At 41.1% G+C, this 19,435-nt stretch overlaps 1 protein-coding gene across 6 annotated transcripts in view; it reads right to left on the minus strand.

Annotated features, from left to right (window-relative positions):
* The window catches only part of CYFIP2 (cytoplasmic FMR1 interacting protein 2), a 136,490-nt gene that overhangs the window by 110,144 nt on the left and 6,911 nt on the right, over nucleotides 1-19,435 (minus strand). For all 6 annotated transcript variants that reach the window (XM_017854394.1, XM_017854397.1, XM_017854400.1 and 3 more), the window contains exons 2-3: nucleotides 6,386-6,525; nucleotides 4,758-4,847 (exon numbers count right to left, since the gene is read on the minus strand). In XM_017854394.1, the coding sequence (XP_017709883.1) occupies nucleotides 4,758-4,847; nucleotides 6,386-6,502 (207 nt within the window). In that variant the 5' untranslated portion in view covers nucleotides 6,503-6,525. The remainder of the gene's footprint in view (nucleotides 1-4,757; nucleotides 4,848-6,385; nucleotides 6,526-19,435) is intronic.

Raw genomic sequence — 19,435 nt, forward strand, 5'->3', positions numbered from 1 at the left:
AATAAATAAATAAATAAATAAATAAATAAATAACTTTATTTTAAAATCCACATATCACCATTTCATAATATCTTATTAGTATAACAGCAGATTAATTTACTTACGACAGTTCTGTTTTCAACAGCAAATGTCATTGCCAAGTCACACTTTCAATGATTAATTTAGAGAACTTTGAAAATCAGTAACATGTTGTTCTTGAGACCAGGGAGAGCCAATCAAGCCTGTGGGTCCCGCAGTCATCTGCCTCAGAACACATGTCAAAAAGGGGAAGTGACAGTCAGTCATGTAAGGAACACGTGTCTACTTTTAGCACTGAACTGCCTGCCAATAGGTGTAATTCCAACTCATGCATTCAGTGAATGTTTAACTGGGTACTCAAGGGTCCCAGGCTCTGTGCTTTGTGCTGCGAACAGCACAGTGAACAAGAAGAATGTGAACTCTGCCCTACAGACAGTTTGGCCATCAGCCAGATCTGTCGTATAATTATGTTGGAATGTAGAGGTTAGGATTGTGCGGTGGAAAGAGCCCCGAGTGGGGAAACTTGAGTACTGGTCCTCACTCTTCTTGGGCCCATCTTTTAATTTTTAATGTCTTAGTTTCCTTACTTGGAGGTAAAGAGTTGGCCTGAATCACTGGTGTTCCACCCTGGTTGTACATTAGAGTTACCTGGGGAACTTTGATGTCTAAGCCATGCCCCACCTAACTAAGTATTTATCCCTGGGGATAGGGTGGGGCATTGGTGTTTTTAAACAATCCCCAGGTTGATTCTCTTATGTAGCCCACATTGACAGCTTTAGGACTAAGGATCTCTAAAGTCCCTTACATTTCTAATATTCTGAAAGTCCACGACTTAAACCCAATGTGAGTCTGGCTCAAATTTTCTGTAGTGACAGATTCAGTGATCACTCAGCCCCCATCTGACCCCCAGCAAAGAACCTTCAACTCTTCCATATAGTTGGTCAATTATGTGGTTTGCGCACTTCCCCTCCTCTTTTCTCTGGTTATCCTGCCCTTTGAGAGATTCACCTTGCCCAAGTAGGGGCAGGAGACATACAAGAAGATGAGCATCTCATATGCCCACATTGCTGCTGAGAAGCTACCCTAGAAAGACTGGGAAAGGCATGAGGAGGACACTGTTGACCGAAGGGAGATTTTGATGTTATCCGGGAATGTCAGCATTGCATGCCACTCATGACTCATGCCTAAGCCACATCAACACTCTCCCTGTGTAGGCAGAATAAAGGTCCCCCAAAGATGTCTGCACCCGAATCCCTGGTGCCTGTGAATATGTTCCTTCACAGGGAAAGAGGGAGTTTACAGATGTGATCAAGTTAAGAGCCTTGCAATGGGGGTAGGGGGTGGTGGTGGTGATTCTGGATTATCCTGGGGAGCCCAGTGTAAACACAAGGTACTCGTAAGCAAAAGAGGGAGGCAGAAGAGTCAGAGAATGAGATTTGAAGATGCAGGCAGAGCTCAGAGTGATGTCACTGCTGGCTGGGGGCCACGAGTCAAGGAATGTAGACACCTCTAGAAGCTGGAAAAGGCAAGGGAACAGATTTTCCCCTGGAGCCTGCAGAAGGAATGTGGCCCTGCTGGCACCCTGATTTTAACTCAGTAAGACCCATGTCAGACTTCTGACCTGACAGAACTGTAAACAAATAAATCAGTGTTGTTCTAAGCCACTAAGTTTGTGACACTGTTAGGGCAGCAACAGAAAACGAACACCATCACCCTCCAACCTAGCCCCTCCTTCCAACTGCCCTGTTGGTGATTTGACCTGGTCTTCCTGGGAACTCAGTCAGTGCAGTTTCAGCTGACTGCTAAGCCAGTGTCCCTCACATCTATATCCTCTTAGCTGTACCCCAGTGCCATCACCCTCATTCGACCGTGAATACCTGCAGTGTAGATAACTTTAACTATCTTGACAAATTTATTTGCCCCATTCCTACTTGCAACTCATTCTACATATAACTAACACATGGAACCTGTCCCCCAAACAGAGTTCTGTTCACATCTCTTCTAAGGATAAAGATTTTCCATTGTTTTTAGTTTTTTATTAAATAAACTAAAGCCTTCTGTTATGGGCTAGACTGTGTGCCCCCCAGATTTATATGTTGAAGCCCTAACCCCCCAGGACCTCAGAATGTGACTGTATTTGGAGATAGGGCCTTTAAAGAGGTAATTAAGTTAAAATGAGGCCATTAGAGAGGGTCCTGATCCAATCCGACTGGTGTCCTTATAAAAAGAGGAAATTTGGAAACACAGAAAGAAGGTGGCAGTGATGTGTGCACACAGAGAAGAGACCACGTGAGGATGCAGAGAGAAGCAGCCATCTGGAAGCCAAGGAAAGAAACCTCAGGAAAAACCAAACCTACGGACACCCTGATCTTGGACTTTTAACCTCCAGAATGGGGAGAAAATACATTTTTACTGTTCAAGCCACCTCGTCTGTAGCACTTTGTTATGGTATCCAAGCAAATGAATACACCTTCCATGCCCCAACACTTTATTTGTAGGGAATCTATAAACAATATCCCTATATGTACTTTACAGTCCAAACCAGTCACTCCTTGAAAATCCGTGCCCTGTGCCTTTGCTCACACTGGCTCTTCCACATGTTGTGCTCTCCCCCATCTCATCTCTGACTGGTAAAATTCTAACTGTGTGAGACAGCATGGAACAGGAGAAAGAGATCAGGATTGGGAGTCCGTCCTGGATTTCAGGTCCAGTCCTGTGATTTACTAGTTGTAAGATCATGAGCAACCTGCTTATTAACTTTTCTAGGCCTCAGTTTTCTCATCCCTAAAATGGATATAATGATCACTTTGCAAGTCACAGGGCTGTTATAAAGCCCCAATAATATAATATATGAAAATGCCTTACATATATTTTAAAGTATACTGTATCTACAAGGTATCATTATCCTCCTACAAGGCCTCACACAAAAGCCACTTTCTTCATCAAGCTTTCTCTGACTCTCTCAAGGTTCCTTCAAAAACACAGAACTTTGAACTTTTATCATGACATTTACCCCTAACTTTGCGTATTTTTGTTTGTCTGCAAGGCATAGTCTGGAGCAAAGGTTTTGTAGTCAGGCAGACCTTGATCTAGAGCCATCACTTGTCAGCTGCAGGACCCTGAGTAAGTTATGTAATTTTTCTGGGCTCCAGTCTTCCCCATCTGCAAAATGGATATGACAATAGAACCTACCTCACAGGGTTGATGTGAGGAGCAAATGAGACAATGCATCTAAAATATCTGTATAGAAAAAGCATTCAATAAATGGTAAGCTTGTCTATTTCCCACTTGACTCACTGAGCATCAGGACTGGCCCGTATCTGTCCTTGCATATCTCTCCAGCATTTACACAGTCCTCTGCGGGCACCAGCGACACAATACTTATTGAATGAATGAGCAAGGTTTGTCAACACAAGGTTACGGGAAATAACTGATACAGTGCTATGGCTGGAGTGTGTTTCCCAAAGTTCATGTGTTAGAAACTTAAATCTCCAGTGCAACAGTGTTGAGAGGTGAGAACTTCAAGAGGTGATCAGGTCATGAGGGCTCTACCCCCATGAAAGAATTAATGCTGTTATTACGGGGGTGGGTTCCTTATAAAGGATGAGTTTGGCCCCCTTCACTCTCTCTCCTACCCACGTCATGCCTTCTGCCATGGCATGATGCAATAAGAAGGCTCTCACTGGATACTGTCCCCTCAATCTTGGACTTTCCAGCCTCCATAACCATGAGCCAATAAACTACTACTCTTGTTTTTTTGAGATAGGGTATTGCTCTGTTGCCCCGGTTGGAGTGCAGTGGCATGATCACAGGTCACTGCAGCCTCAACCTCCTGGGCTCAAGCAATCCTCCCACCTGAGCCTCCCACGTAGCTGCAACTATAGGTATGCGCCACCTCACCCAGCTAACTTTTAAATTTTTTGTAGAGACAGGGTCTTGCCACGTTGCCCAGGCTGGTCTCGAACTCCTGGGCTCAAGGGATCCTCCTACCTCAGCCTCCCAAAGTGCTGAGGTTACGGGCATGAGCTACCATACCCGGCTTAAGCTTCTACTTATTATAAATTACCCAGTCTGCAGTTTCCTTGTTATAGCATCACAAAACGAGCTAAGACATATAGTGTCAAAGGTCTATGGAGCCACAGGCAGGGTCTATGGAGCCACAGGCAGGGTCTATGAATATGGAATTTGGAATTCTTTAAATTGCAGTGCTGCATAAGAATAAAATCAATGGAAGCCCAATAGAGAAGGGGAGAAGCCCTCCACAGATGAATCAGACTCTAAGAGAGAAAATAAGAACGGACCCTATTTGCACATGATTTAGGCCATCAGCTTCTTTGAGTAACTTTTACTCCAAAACCAAAGCCAATGTCCCTTTTTCAAGGAACCTTTTGCTTTGCTTGAGACAAAATTCCACACATTCATTAACCTATAAACAAGGAAGGATCCAATCACATGTTAACCCAAAAAGCTATAGGAGCTCAGGGAAGTGAGTACTGGAGATTCAGTTGGGCCCTAACAGTTAAGGAGTATTCACAAAGCCAGACGATAAAGGGGAACAGTATGTTTCTAGGCACGGAGAGGGGATGGGGCAGAATGTAAGAGTCGGCTTAAGCAGATGCTTCTAACTGAGGAAGGGGGTTCTTAGAGTAGGTGTGCACATGCCTCTGGCGTGAGAAGCTGCCCACGACCCCTGCCAGCCCAGCAGGGAGCATGACTGCATGTGTGGATCACAGACTTACCATGCTGGAGTGAACCGTAGCCTGCTCAATGTACCTTGCAATGCCCGTGACAAATGCATTCCTGTCCTCGAAGTTCGTGTCAAAGTTAGCCTGTGGAATTAGAGGACAGGAACACTTTGGTTGTTAGAAAACAGTTCCAAGTTGGCTGGGCGTCTAGGGAGCAAACTGGGGCCGACTAACAATGCAAGTTCTCTGTGGGGAACTCCTGCTGCATCACCTTTCATCTTGCCCCTTCCCCACGAAGTCCCACTCTCAATCACACTGAGCAGGAGCTGGCGATGACAGGGCCCGCCATCTGCTTCCCATCAGTAATCAGGTTCACTCAGCTGAGCTTAAGAAGCAGATGCTTAAACTCCACAAGCCCAAATAGCTGCTAAAAGTTAAGATGGGCATTGCTGTGATTAGGCAGTTCCAGAAATACTCACCCAAGGGTGTGGATATATAGGTACAAGAATAATCACTGTGGCAGTTTTTTGTGATTTAAAAAAACTATAAACAACCCAAATGTCCAGCAACAGTGAAAGGCTAAATACACGTATATATATGTGTGTGTGTATATATATATATATAAATAAATAAAATAGCATATCCACAAATGGACTTTTAAGTACCACGAGGTGGCTAAGCATAATGTGGTAGTACCGCGGCATTGTCAAGGAAAGATATCCATAATAAATTTTAAGTTAAAAAGCCAACTCATAAAGCAATAAATACAGTATGGTTCTCTTTTGGTAATAACATATATATATGTATATATACACAAACACATATATGTATATTTGGTAAAAAAGGTATATATAGGCATAGTTACAGAAAAAATTTATATGTTTTTGTATACTTTTTTGTGTACTTTTCTGTATTGCTTATAATAAAAAAGATATTTCTATAATTAAAATTTTAATCTGGGTTAGTAGATGTGAATCAATGAAGTTTATGAGCCGAACCTTCAAGCATGTGCTTCATACATGCACTGAAAGAAATTTAAGAATTTATTATGTATTTATATTTAGTCTCCTTTTGCTGTCTGAGAACTATCAAAAGGTCAAACACAGCTAAAACTTTCAAATCAGCATATCCTTTCTTAACATGGCACCTGGCCTGGCACACCCAGACAAGGGGCTATAAGCTTGACTCCCAGCTCTGATGGGTCATAGTTTGGAACAATCTGATGGTGGTTTATCACAAGCTCTGCTATCTTAGGCAAAAGCAAACAACTGTGACCAGCTTCCCTGAGCCATGAGCTGCTATGGGGTGTTATAGTGTCCTCCTCATACGCATGAAGGAAAAGTAATTACCCAGGCAAGCTCTGGGGTTTCTAAGTTGCAATATTTAATTTATAAGGCCAGAACTGCCAAAACCTTGGTTGGTACAGCAGCAAGAATAGCCAGAAAGGTATTTGGGGGTCAAAGCAGATCAACAAGACTTCCCTGCGGGAGGGAAATAGTCCTGCAGCACATTTAGTAGCTAATCTGTTCCTTACACTCAGCTCCACCAGTGCACAAGGGACTCCATCAGCTCACGATCTTTCACCTTCTAGATGCAGACCTCTCCCTCTGCCTCAGGGCAAACCCTCTTAGGGGATCCCCAGAATTCCTGGGCCCCCTGGTGCTATCTGCCATTTCCATTACCTGGTACATGATGGAGGAAGGTGGAGGCTCGATGCATGGCTGCTGGTCAGGGAGGGGAAGCTCTTCAAGCAGGTCCACGTTGGACAGGGCATCTTCTAGGGTGACGTGCGTGGTCATGGCTGCAGTTTCTGTATTCAGCACTGAGGGTAAGGAAAAGAAGATCAGTGGAGAATTTCAGGGGCCTCCAAAATTCCTCTTAACCGCACCATCTCCAGGATCCTTACGGAGAACAGAGAGAGTTAAAACGCATTGAGGCCACTTCTACTCGCCACTTCTTCCCAAGGTGTTCTCAATGTGTATCTTTTATATCTGAGGATCTCTTTATGGCTAACAAAGTACTTTGTGTGTACTTGGTTGACCCTCACCACCACCCTCTGTGATCAGCGTGGAAGGTGGCACTCTATCCATATAACTGATGAAAAATCAGGCTCAGAGAAGTTATGTGATGCCCACACAGCCACGTCACCAGGAGCGAGGGACCTCAAGTGGGATGTGAGGACATGGGCCATGCTTAGTTTCTCCACCTTTCGTTCTTCATAACATATTTATGAGTTTCACTCTTAAATTACCATGCAATACAATTATCCACGATGGTGACAGCCAAGATAATCAACTGAAAACCAAAGCCCAGGTTTTTAGGCTAATTAAATTGGGATTAAAATAACTCAATTCCTGCAAATCAACCCTCCTTGCAAAGATGGAGGAGCCATTGTCTTCCTTGGCCTGGGTATGTTTTGTGAGCCACATCAAACGAATCAGCCCTAAATGGACATTTCTGTGTCTTAGACCCTGGCACAGCACAGCTGCTTTGACAGTATGTTTGGCAGGATTAGAAGCTGAAGAGAATCTGAACAGCACAGTTACCCAACTTGAGCTAATTCCTATTTTAAGAACTCAGCACCCAGCAAACAGAATACTCATTTTCCCCCCAAACATATGTGAAACACTGCTTAAAACTAATCATGATTTAGGTTATAAATCAAGTTCCCACAAGTTTCTTCAAAAATGATCGCCTACAAGTTACATTCACCGTTTATTAAATGTAATGTAATGAAATTAGAAATCAATAATGCAAATTGTAGCAATAAAATCCCATACTTTTGAAAAAGTGTAAAACATACTTCAAGGTCATTCATAACTAAAAGAGGAATTCCAATAGAAATGGTAAGATATTTAGAAATGAAAGATGGAAAGCACTAATACATGTCTTCAACACATTTAGCTGAAAGAAAAGTGGAACTAAATGAAGTTAATGTTACACTAAAACACCTTAAGAGAACAAAAGTCAGCCCAGAGAAATGAGAATAGAGGGACTGAAAGTTACAAAGGTAGACATAAAGCAAAAAACAAAGCAAAATAAAACATAACAGTAGAGGTAAACAAAAACACTAAAAGCTGAGTTTTAGAAAACAGCTTTTAATAACAATCATAAAGCCAGCCCTAAACACATATGATTAAGAGGGACACAAAGAGAAGGGCCACTGTGCTTGTCTGAGAACCCCTTCCTGACCACCTTCGATCCCAGGGAGTTGTGAGATCCCTGAGCTGGAATTTCTCCTGTGAATGTCAGCGAGTTTGCCTTGCTTGTTAGGAAATACGGTGTCTGACATTAGGGGGTAAAAGGACCAGAATTTGGTCCAGGGGCTGCAAAGGACTAAAACAACTGCAGAATATAGCCAAGGTCATGCTGTCCCGAGACTAATACCTGCCTTAGGCCCAAGGTTGGGAGGGCAGAATGGGGCTGAGCCTTCACTGGCTGCTGTACAGCTAACAAGATTCACATTTCACTGAGTTCTCGAACACACCTTCCCATCACGTACCATGGCAACAGCAAATGCTGCATCCAGTGAGGGCTCACTGAGCCCAGAGGTAACTTCCCCATCTGCCCTCTGCAGAAGGCTGGTCTCCTAGGGTGGTTTCAGGTCCTCTTCACACCTAAGCTTCTTCCTCTTCTCTACCCCACAGTTCTAAGCGTGGCATTCAGTTCTACAGCAAAACCACTTCACTGATCCATCGAAAGAAAAGGAAAAAAAAGACTCTCTTCCTTCTTACACTACTGTTAAGTCCATTTTACAGGAGGGAGTAATGATTTTACTGGGCATAATGATCTTCAACCTCCAAAGCCCTAGTAATTCTCTTCATTAATTCCAATTATCATAACAGTAAAACATTTCTTTAGCCCTTACTCTGCGTCAGACACTACGAGAAGTACTCAACTATTTCATTCTTGTATCCACCCTATAAAGGTAGGTACTATGATTACTCCCAGTCTATAGATGAACAAACAGAACCTCAGCATTTAATTTCATAGGATCAAGCACTAGCAACTGGTGGAGGGAGGGCTGGCCCAGGTTTCTCCAGCTCCATAGTCTGAAGTCAGCTTCATTACTACATACTTCCCTCCAAGGACTCACGCTCGCATTTTGAGATTACATTTCATGAGTGGAGGTTTATTTCATACCAACCTCTATGCTAGGTGTTTTCAAACACTCTGCATTAATGGTTCTTGGCCCTGCTTGCGCCAAAATATCATGTGCACAGCTTCCTAATAACAAAATGCCTGGGTTCCAACCAGGGGACCAGGAAGACTGCATTTGAAAGGTGTCCTATCTCATTTTCAATAAGGAAAATCCAGATGAAACTTACAAGGAGATACACCATTTCTCACTGATTAGATTGACTCAAATCCAAAACTTTGACTACACATGCTGTTGGCAAGACTATGGAGAAACAGGCTCTCCCAAACATGCTGTTGGCAAGACTATGGAGAAACAGGCTCTCCCAAACATTGTTGGTAGGCATGGCAAAATGACACAACTCCTGTGGGAGGAAATCTGCAATATCTAACAAACTTTCATAAGCATTTTACCCTTTGACCAGCAATCCCACTTCCAGGAATCTGTCCCAAAGATGCACTGACAAAAATACGCAAAGATATATGCACAAGGCCATTCACAGCAGGACTACTTGTGATAGCAAAAACTGAAAACAGCAAACATCCATTGATACAGTTAGGATACTTGCCCTCACCCAAATCTCATGTTGAATTCTAATCCTCAGTGTTGGAGGTGGGGCCTCGTGGGAGGCGTTTGGATCATGAGGGCGGGTCCCTCATGAACCGCTTGGGCTATCCCCTTGGTGATACGAGTGACATCTGAGTTCACAGGAGATCTGGTCATTTAAAAGTGTGTGGCACTCCCCTCCCCCACACTGCCCACTCTCTTGCTCCTGCTTTCACCATGTGGCATAACTGTTCCCCCTTCTGCCTTCTGCCATGACTGAAAGCTTTCTGCAGCCTCCCCAGAAGCTGAGCAGATGCTGGCACCATGCTTCCTGTACAGCCTGCGGAACCTTGAGTCAATTAAACCTCTTTTCTTTATAAATTACCCAGCCTCAGGTATCTCTTTATAGCAGTGCAAGAACAGCCTAATACATCCATTAACAGAAGAATGTCCAGATAAACTATGGCACCACCATACAGGGAAATATGAAGCAGCAGGAAAATTAAGTGAGGACCCTCTCTACATGCTACGACGGGTGATCTCCAGGACATGGTGTGGAGAGCATGCACTCATTTACCCAGGAGCGGGGGCTGCAGATGTCTACACACACAGCTTCTATTTAAAAAACAAACAATGGAAAGGCAAGCCATATACTTTGAAAAATTAGTTACCTATGGAGAACAGGAAAAGAAGGGAAAACAGTTAAGGGGCAGAGATAGGGGCTAGAATCCTTTGAATATGTCTTATTTTGTAGATTTGACTTTGAAAACATCAAAACATTTTACATACTTATAAAATAAAATGTAAATTTATAAAAAGTGGCCCCCAAATCGAAAAGTAAAATGAAACAAATGAATGTATATATGTTGTATTGTTGGAGTAACTCCACAGAAAGGGACTATTACTCCAAGTGATTTTAAAATTTGAGCGATGTGCTGGAAGAGCCCTGATGTATCACAAAGACATCTAATAAAAGCTTTGTTTTTATTACTTTGTTACTGTTAGATGAGCCTGTGAACCAACTATTATGCTGAGAATTGGTAAATAAAAGCAAACGTTTAACCTGTCTTTCCTAAACAAACTATACCACCAGATAACCAAACTATAGGAGAGATGGATATTTCTTTCCATAAAAGTATTTTTTTTTCCTTTTTAAGAAAAAAAGACAATATCCTTGTTTTCCAACCTCTATAAACAAATGGATCTAGGCACTGATCATCATCAGCTGCTAATATCCCTAAATGAAAGACAATCAAATATTATGTGCTTAATGATGGAAAAACACACCAAGAATGCTGGATCCAAAACAAAACACCTGAATCTAATTAGGCCTTTGATGCCAACTCACAGGAAATATAAAAGGGCAGAAAAACATGCTATACCCCAGTGATGTAATCAGCATAATACAATCTATGACAAATTCTGCAGGACGAATGGCTCAGGACCTCTAACATACAAATTGCAAAGACAGAAAAGAGAGATGGGAGGAAAATCTATAGATTTTGAAGAGACCGAACACACCATCACGTGTGGACCTTATTTGGATCCTATTTCAAATAAACCACCATACAAATAAAATTATAACTTTATGAGAAAATTAGAAAATTAGTATTGACTGGATATTTGATAATATGAAGGAAATATGTTATTTTATTTAGGTTTGATAATATCAAGGTTAAGTTTTAAAAGAGCCTTTATCTTCTCGAAATATCTACTAAAATATGGATAAAAGGACACAGGGGTTTGCTTCTAAATAATACTAGATGGGGGAAGAGTGAGTAAAAACGAAACAAATTCAGCAGTGAGTTAATAAGTATGGATTGTGTGTGACACATACATAGAAATTACTGTATTTTTCCATCCAATTTTATATACGTTTCAAATTTTTCATAAAATCCCCTAGATCAGTTTATAAGCTCCCAGCTCTTATCCAACTTTCCTTTTTTCTCCCATAACTAGGTTTCTTCTGGGCTTCTCAAACTTAAAAAATACTCATTTACAGATGGGCATGGTGGCTCACACCTGTAATCCCAGCACTTTGGGAGGCTGAAGTAGGTGGATCACCTGAGGTCAGGAGTTCGAGACCAGGTTGGCCAACAGTTCCAGACCAGCCTGACCAGCCCGGTCAACTTTTCTTATTAGAAATCCCGTTTCTACTAAAAATACAAAAAAAATTAGCTGGGCGTGGTGGTGGGTGCCTGTAATCCCAGCTACTCAGGAGGCTGAGGAGGAGAATCACTTGAACCCAGAAGGCAGAGGTTGCAATGAGCCAAGATCATGCCATTGCACTCCAGCCTGGGCAACAAGGGCAAAATTTCATCTCAAAAAAAAACAAAACAAAACAAAACAAAACAAAAAACAAACAAACAAAAAACCAACTCATTTACCAGAATAGCCATTAAGTTTTCCTCTGCAGCCTAACAGTACCCCTGAACATCCCCTGAAGAGAATCAATAAGTGAACAACCTACAAAGCTAATAAATTAGGAGTCTGTTTATGTTAATGCTATCTTTCTTCTCCCCTGGCAAATACAACTTCTACGGTGGATTTCTACGAGCTTTGGTAGATCATTCAGTGCCTAAGGAAGAAGGAAATTGACATTTTTAGCTCAAGTGCTGGTAGGCATTGCCAAATCCACATCAATCGGAAAGGAAAAATATTCTGGAAATTTGAACAGAGATATAAATGAAAATAAGAACGAACTTCTTTTCGGCCCAAGTGTCCTGCCTGTTTTGCAATCTTCCAAGTGAGAATGATTCTTTATGTTCAGTCTATGAACATGTGACCATTTCATCATTTTGGAAAATAAATTAATAAAATATTTAAAAGTTAACAGTGTTCTGGGAGTATCATTTACCAAACACAGCTGCAACTTCTCAGTGGGGGGTATTCATGACCGATTTAAATGCAGTGTCTTCACAACAAACTCAGTCAGTGGCCTGGTTTCACCAAAAGCAGTACTAACATTGGGCTCACAAGCAATTTGCTTCTGAGAAGGGGAGCTTTAGGTGCCCCCTCATGCAGAAATGACTGACAGACCCCAAGCAAGAGGGGGATGGGTCCCATAAATGCAGGATGGCTGCCAGGAGAACATGGCTTTGGAAATGCAGGTTCTGACATTCATAGCTTAAACCCTGCTTCTTTATAAGCAAAATACTTGCATTGTCATTATCTGTTTGATTTTCTGGAAAGAAATGAACTATTAAGATGTTTTACTGAAGTGAAATATTAGGCTAGTGTAGTGGGTAAGCTTGAGTTCTGGGTTTGAATCTGTCATCTGCCACTTACAAGCTATATAACCAATAGCACGTTCCTTAACCTCTCTGAGCCTCAGTTTCCTTACCTTGTAAGGGTGACAATTTATAATAGTGCCTGTCCTCAATGTTTATTTTGATTATATAATTACAGCATGTAGAATACTTAACACAGTAGCCAGCAAAGACGTGTCAAAAGACAAAATTACAATAAATTTATAGAATTAATTGCCCTTAATTTGTGATTTATGAATTGAAGCACCTCCTTTCTATACAATAGAATGAAAGCTCCCACTAGGCAATAGCAAAATAGTGGGTTTTGTAATGTGGGAAAAAGGAAACACAACAATAGAAAAATAAATGATTAGTTAACATCAAGTTACTTCAGGTTACTTTTTTGTAAGGGTTAAGGCAGAGGGGATTTGCTTATTATGCTGACTTAGGTGGAGAGTGGCATTTAGCATGAGCGACTCCACTTTGGTTTGGTCTGGTTTTTAAGGGCCTAGTACAGGAGCTTAGTCTTAAACAATGGCCTCCCATACTTTTATTCAATATTAGCTAGTCTGTGGCCTGTTTTCAACAGAGAAGATGAATTAAATACTGCAACAATTCTCCTACCAAAAAAAAGGAAGGTATTATTATTATCACACTAATATCTCACTTCCATAGGTTCTTCATATTGATTTTCTCAATCACAACTATCCTGCAAATTCAATTCAGCAGGTGTAATTTCTGCTGTGTTTCTGAGGACACTGTGTTATGCAGAAGTAAACACTTTTATTCAAGGTCACATGGTCAGCTAGTGGCAGAGGTAGCGTAGAAACAGGATATCTTGACTTCCAGTTCTACCCCTTTTCTTCTAGACCACACCTGGTTTTGTACCTTTTTGAAACGTGCTAAGCACATTTTTTTCCCAGTTTGGCTGCTTTTTACTTCCTCAAGAAGAACACAACTCTGCCAAGCTAAAGATTAGGTAACTGTCACCTTTGTGTTTCATGAACATCAAGAGGCCAGGAAATATTTTCCATGTCTATATGGCTCTCCAGCCAGAGGCTATATAAGTATATATACACACACACACACATACTGCACACACACACATATATATATACACACACGTGTATACATATATTAGTACAAAGAAAATATATAAATATAAAAATAAAAGGGAGATTTAGATTGTTCCTATTAAAAAAATTTACAGTCATTTGCCTCATAATGATGTTTCAGTCAACAAAGGATCATATATACGATGGTGTTACCGTAAGATTATAATATCATATTTTTACTGTACCTTTTCTATGTTTAGGTACACAAATACTTCCCATTGTGTTGCAAGTGTCTACAGTATTCAGTACAAGAACATGCTGTACAGGTTTGCAGCCCAGGAGCAATAGGCTATACCATATAGCGTAGGTGTGTAGTGGGCTATGCCATCCAGGTTTGTGTAAGTGCACTCTATGATGTTTTCCTGGCCTTAGAATAAAACCCAAATACTGCCACTTCTTCCTCCCATGCCAGGGCAGACATTGCTAATTGGTAATGACTCTATTTCCCACTAAGTCCACAGACAGCTTCAGAATCCTCATGAAATACTGAGCTCCAGGAAGCCACCAGCAATCAGTCTGAGTTTGCCCATGAAATAAAACATAACATGCCCTTTCTGGAGTAGAACCATGCATGTGAAAGCTCCTCAAGGTCAGGGACCATTTTCTTACCTATCACTGAAAATGCAGAGACCTTAGCAGAATGCCGCAAACAGATTAGGCACTGGGGAAGTACTGAATGAAAGAATTCATGCACACACCTCAGTCTCCTGACAACACAGGAGACAGGAGACGACCTGAAGTTGGCCATGTCCTTACTTACAGTTTTTCCATTCTTTCTCCTTCACTATTAATAACACAGATAAGGCCGGACTCGGTGGCTACACAGATAAGGCTGGACTCGGTGGCTCACGCCTGTAACCCCAGCACTTTGGGAGGCCAAGATGGGCAGATCTCCTGAGGTCAGGAGTTTGAGACCAGCCTGGCCAACATGGTGAAACCCCATCTCTAATAAAAAGCCAAAAATTAGCTGGGCACAGTGGTGCGCACCTGTAGTCCCAGCTACTCGGGAGGCTGAGGCAGGAGCATTGCTTGATCCCGGGAGGTAGAGGTTGCAGTGAGCTGAGATGGAGCCACTGCTATATCTGGGTAACAGAGTGAGACTCTGTCTCAAAAACAAAAACAAAACAGCTAATTTAAATCAGCATAGAATACACAGTCACAACCATAAACTGCCAGGATAATTCTTAATATTTTTTGCTAGAGATCCTGTTTTTTGCCAGTTTTTTATTTTAGAAGGAAGCTTTATATCACAATCACAGATAGAAAACCAATATTATATGTCATAAACACAGAGGAGCCATAAAAAACACAGTAATGAACATAAACACAGGTCTGGGTATTATCTGAAAATCATTCCATGTCCACCACTGATACCCACATGAGAGGCATTTTAGTGTGGAGGTGAACTGGATAACTTGAGTTAGAATCTTACCTCTGCCAATACCTAGTTGTGTGACCTTAAGTAGGTGACATAACCTGTCTGAGCCTCACTCTCCTCATTTTGGTATAAGGGATAATGATAGTTTCTATCTCACAGGCTTTGAAAACTAAATGAGTTAATCCATGTAAATGGCTTGGCTGATAGAAAGTGCTCGATAAAAGTTAGTGCCTCAACAAAACTGAATCTAGAAACATATAAAAAAGATTATGCACCATGAACAAGTGAGATTTATCCCAGGAATGTTAAGATCAGGTTAACATTAACATCAGAATATCAATTAATGTAATAAGCTATACCAATAAAGGTCAGAAACCATATCATCTCAATACACACAGAAAACGCATTAGACAAAATCTCAACACCTTCATGATAAAAACACTCAAAAAACTAGGATTAGAGAATATCCTCAACTTGACAATAAGTGGCTACAAAAAACTTTTAGCTAATATCAGACTTAATGCTTTCCCACTAAGATCAAGAACAAGACAAATAAGCCTGCTCTTAGCACTTCTATTCAACATTGTACCGGCAGTTCTAGCCAAGGTAATTAGGCAAGAAAATTAAATAAAAGACATCTAGATTAGAAATGAAAAAGTAAAACTATTCCTATTTGCAGGTAACATAGCCTTGTATATAGAAAATCCGTGAAAATCCACTAAAACTATTAAAGTCATAAACAAGTTCAGCACGTTTGTAGGATACAATATCAGCATACAAAGATCAGTTGTATCTCTATATACCAGCAATGCACAATATGAAAAGAAAATTGAGAAAACAATTCTATTTATAGTAGCATCAAAAATAATACAATACTTAGGAATAAACCTAACAAAATAAGTGCAAAACATACACTCTGAAAGCAATAAAACCTTGTTGAAAAAAATTAAAGAAGACCTAAATAAATAAAAAGATATCCCATGTACATAAGCTGGAAGACTTAATATTGTTAACACGGCAATACTACCCAAACGAATCTACAGATTCAACATAATCTCTATCAAAATCTCAGCTGGCTTATTTGCAGAAATTGACAAGCTGATCCTAAAATTCATATGGAAATTCAAGGGACTCACTCAAGATAACCAAGACAATCTTGTGGGTGGGGGGAACTGAACAAAATTGGAAGACTCACACTTCCTCATTTCAAAACATACTGAAAGCTACAGTAATCAAAATTGTGTGGTGTTACCATGAAGATAGACAATGAACAATGATAAATTAATGGAACTGAACTGAGAATCCAGAAATAAACCCTCACATTTATGGTCAATTGACAAGAGATGTAGAAAGAATATTCTTTTCAACATATGATTCTGGGACAACTGAATACCCACATGCAAAATTTATTTTATGGTGTGAGGTATAAATAATGTAATATATAATAAATTAATTCAAAGATCTATGTAAGAGCTAAAACTATAAAACTCACAAGAGTACATCTTTGTGACCTTGAATTATGTAATAACAAAAACACAAGCAACAAAGTAAAAAATAAACTAAACATCTACATAAAAAAATTTGTGCTTCAAAGGACACCATCAAGAAAGTCCATCCACAGAAGAAAATATTTGCAAATCATGTCTTTGCTAAATATATAAAATATGTAAATAATTCTTGGCTGGGCACAGTGGCTCATGCCTGTAATCCTAGTACTTTGGGAGGCTGATGGGAGAATCGCTTAAGCCAGGAGTTGAAGACCAGCCTGGGCAACAGAGCGATACCTTGTTTGTACAAAAAAAGTTTTTTAATAAAATAAATTTAAAATGAATTCTTAAAACTCATTAATAAAGACAACCTGATTTTAAAAATAGGCAAGGAACAGATTTTTCTCCAAAGATATACACATAGCCAATAAGCACACAGAAAGATTAATGTCCTTAGTTATTAGGGAAATGCAAATTGATACAACTTCACGCCCACTAGGATGGCTATAATCAAAAGGACAGACAATAACAAGTGTTGACAAGGATGTGGAGAAACTGGGAACACCGTTGCTAGTGGGAATGCAAGATGGTGCTGCACCTTTGGAAAATCGATTGGTATTTCCTCAAATTTTTAAACACAGAGTTACCATTTGACCCAGCAATTCTACTCCTAGGTATAACCCCAAGTGAAATGGAAATACATGTCCACACAAAAACTTGTACATGGATGTTCATGGCACCATTATTTGTAACAGCTAAAAAGCAGAACTAAAATATGCATCAACTGATAAATAAAATATGGTACAGCCATATGGAATATTTTTCAGCCATAAAAAGGAATTAGGTACTGATATTGATACAACATGAATGAACTTTGACAATATTATGCTAAGTGAAAGAAGCCAGTCATTAAAGACTCTGTATTCTATGGTTGCATTTATTAAACATGCCCAGAACAGGCAAATCTATGGAGACTTACAGTAGACTAGTGGTTGCCTAGGGGTGGGATTGGGTGAAATAGGTGGTGCTGCTAAAGGCCATGAGGTTTCTTTCTGGGGCGTTAAAATGCTCTAAAACTGACTACAATTATGGGTTGTACAATTTTGTGGATATATTACAAACCACTGAACTGGTTTTTTTTGTTGTTGTTGTTGTTTTAAGACAGAGTTTTTGCTCTTGTTCCCTAGGCTGGAATGCAATGGTGCGATCTCACTCACTGCAACCTCTACCTCCCGGGTTCAAATGATTCTCCTCCCTCAGCCTCCTGAGTAGCTGGAAAAACAGGCACCCGCCACCATGCCCAGCTAATTTTTGTATTTTTAGTAGAGACGGGGTTTTGCCATGTTGGCCAGGCTGGTCTCAAACTGCTGACCTCAGGTGATCCACTCACCTCGACTTCTCAAAGTGCTGGGGTTACAGGCATGAGCCACCATGCCTGCCCTGAACCGTATCTTTTAAATGAGTGAATTGTACAGTATGCAAACTATATTTCAAGAAAGCTGCTACCAAAAGTTAGTATTTTTATAACTACCTTTTGGGAAACTTTGGGTGTAACATAAGCAGAAGGGGTACAAAGACAGCTGGGGTTGGAGTAGGAGCTTGGGGAGTTTGGGGACTGTAACGCTGCCCCTACAAGCAGAGGCTGTGGAGAGCAAAAACCAATGAGGACAGCAGGGGAGGAAAAGAGCAATAGATACAACCATATGACCCCGCACAGCGGCCCCCTAAACTGCAGGGGTGAACTAGACCATACAGGGCAGGCCCAGCTAGCTTGTTTGTTCCCTCCCCTGCCCCTGCCCGTTTTGGTTTTCTGCCATCTGTCAGGTCCTGGGGCTTCCCCCTGCCCCGGGAGTAAAGATTCCTCAGATAATATTATCTGAGGAATAATAATGTTACCACCTGTGAGGTGGGTGGAGTGATAGGTTCTGAGGTTTAGAATGAGAACAAGAAGGGAGTCTAGCTCTCTTTCTACTGATGAGGAAACCGAGGCTTAGAAAAGAGAAGGGACTTGTGCAAGGTCACTGGGCTAATTAGGGGTGGAGCTGGGGTTAACATTGCACTTCCTGAGAAGACAAGGGAAGGCAATAGAATAACTTATATGACACAGAGCTTTAAAAGAAAAGGAGAGGGCCAGGCATGGTGGCTCGCGCCTGTAATCCCAGCACTTTGGGAGGCAGAGGCAGGTGGATCACCTGAGGTCAGGAGTTCGACACTAGCCTGACTAACATGGTGAAACTCCATCTCCACTAAAATTAAAAAATTAGCCAGGTGTCCGGGAGGCGGAGCTTGCAGTGAGCTGAGATCGCGCCATCGCACTCCAGCCTGGGCGACAGAGCAAGACTCTGTCTCAAAAACGAAACAAAACAAAACAAAACAAAAAATTAGCCAGGTGTCATAGCACATGCCTGTAATCCCAGCTACTCGGGAGGCTGAGGCAGGAGAATCGCTTGAACCTGGGAGGCAGAGGTTACAGTGAGCTGAGATCGCACCATTTCACTCCAGCTTGGGGAACAAGAGTGAAACTCCAGCTCAAAATAAATAAATAGATAAATAAAAGAAAAGACAGGTATTGCAACAAAAATTCTGCAGCAAAACGAAAAGCCCTCTAAGAAAGGAAATACAATGAAAGGACATTACTGGTTCTCTGTGATCATCATTTACATATCTTCTTAATAATGTAGACACTTTAAACCCAATTTAGGTTAAAATAGAGCTCTTCCTATCTTGAAAGACAGGGGCAGGGGAGGGAGGGAGATGGTGTAAGAAAGCAAAATCTCGGCCGGGCGCGGTGGCTCAAGCCTGTAATCCCAGCACTTTGGG

Source organism: Rhinopithecus bieti, unplaced genomic scaffold (assembly GCF_001698545.2).
Source record: "Rhinopithecus bieti isolate Rb0 unplaced genomic scaffold, ASM169854v2 scaffold_38833, whole genome shotgun sequence".
Lineage (NCBI taxonomy): Eukaryota > Metazoa > Chordata > Mammalia > Primates > Cercopithecidae > Rhinopithecus > Rhinopithecus bieti.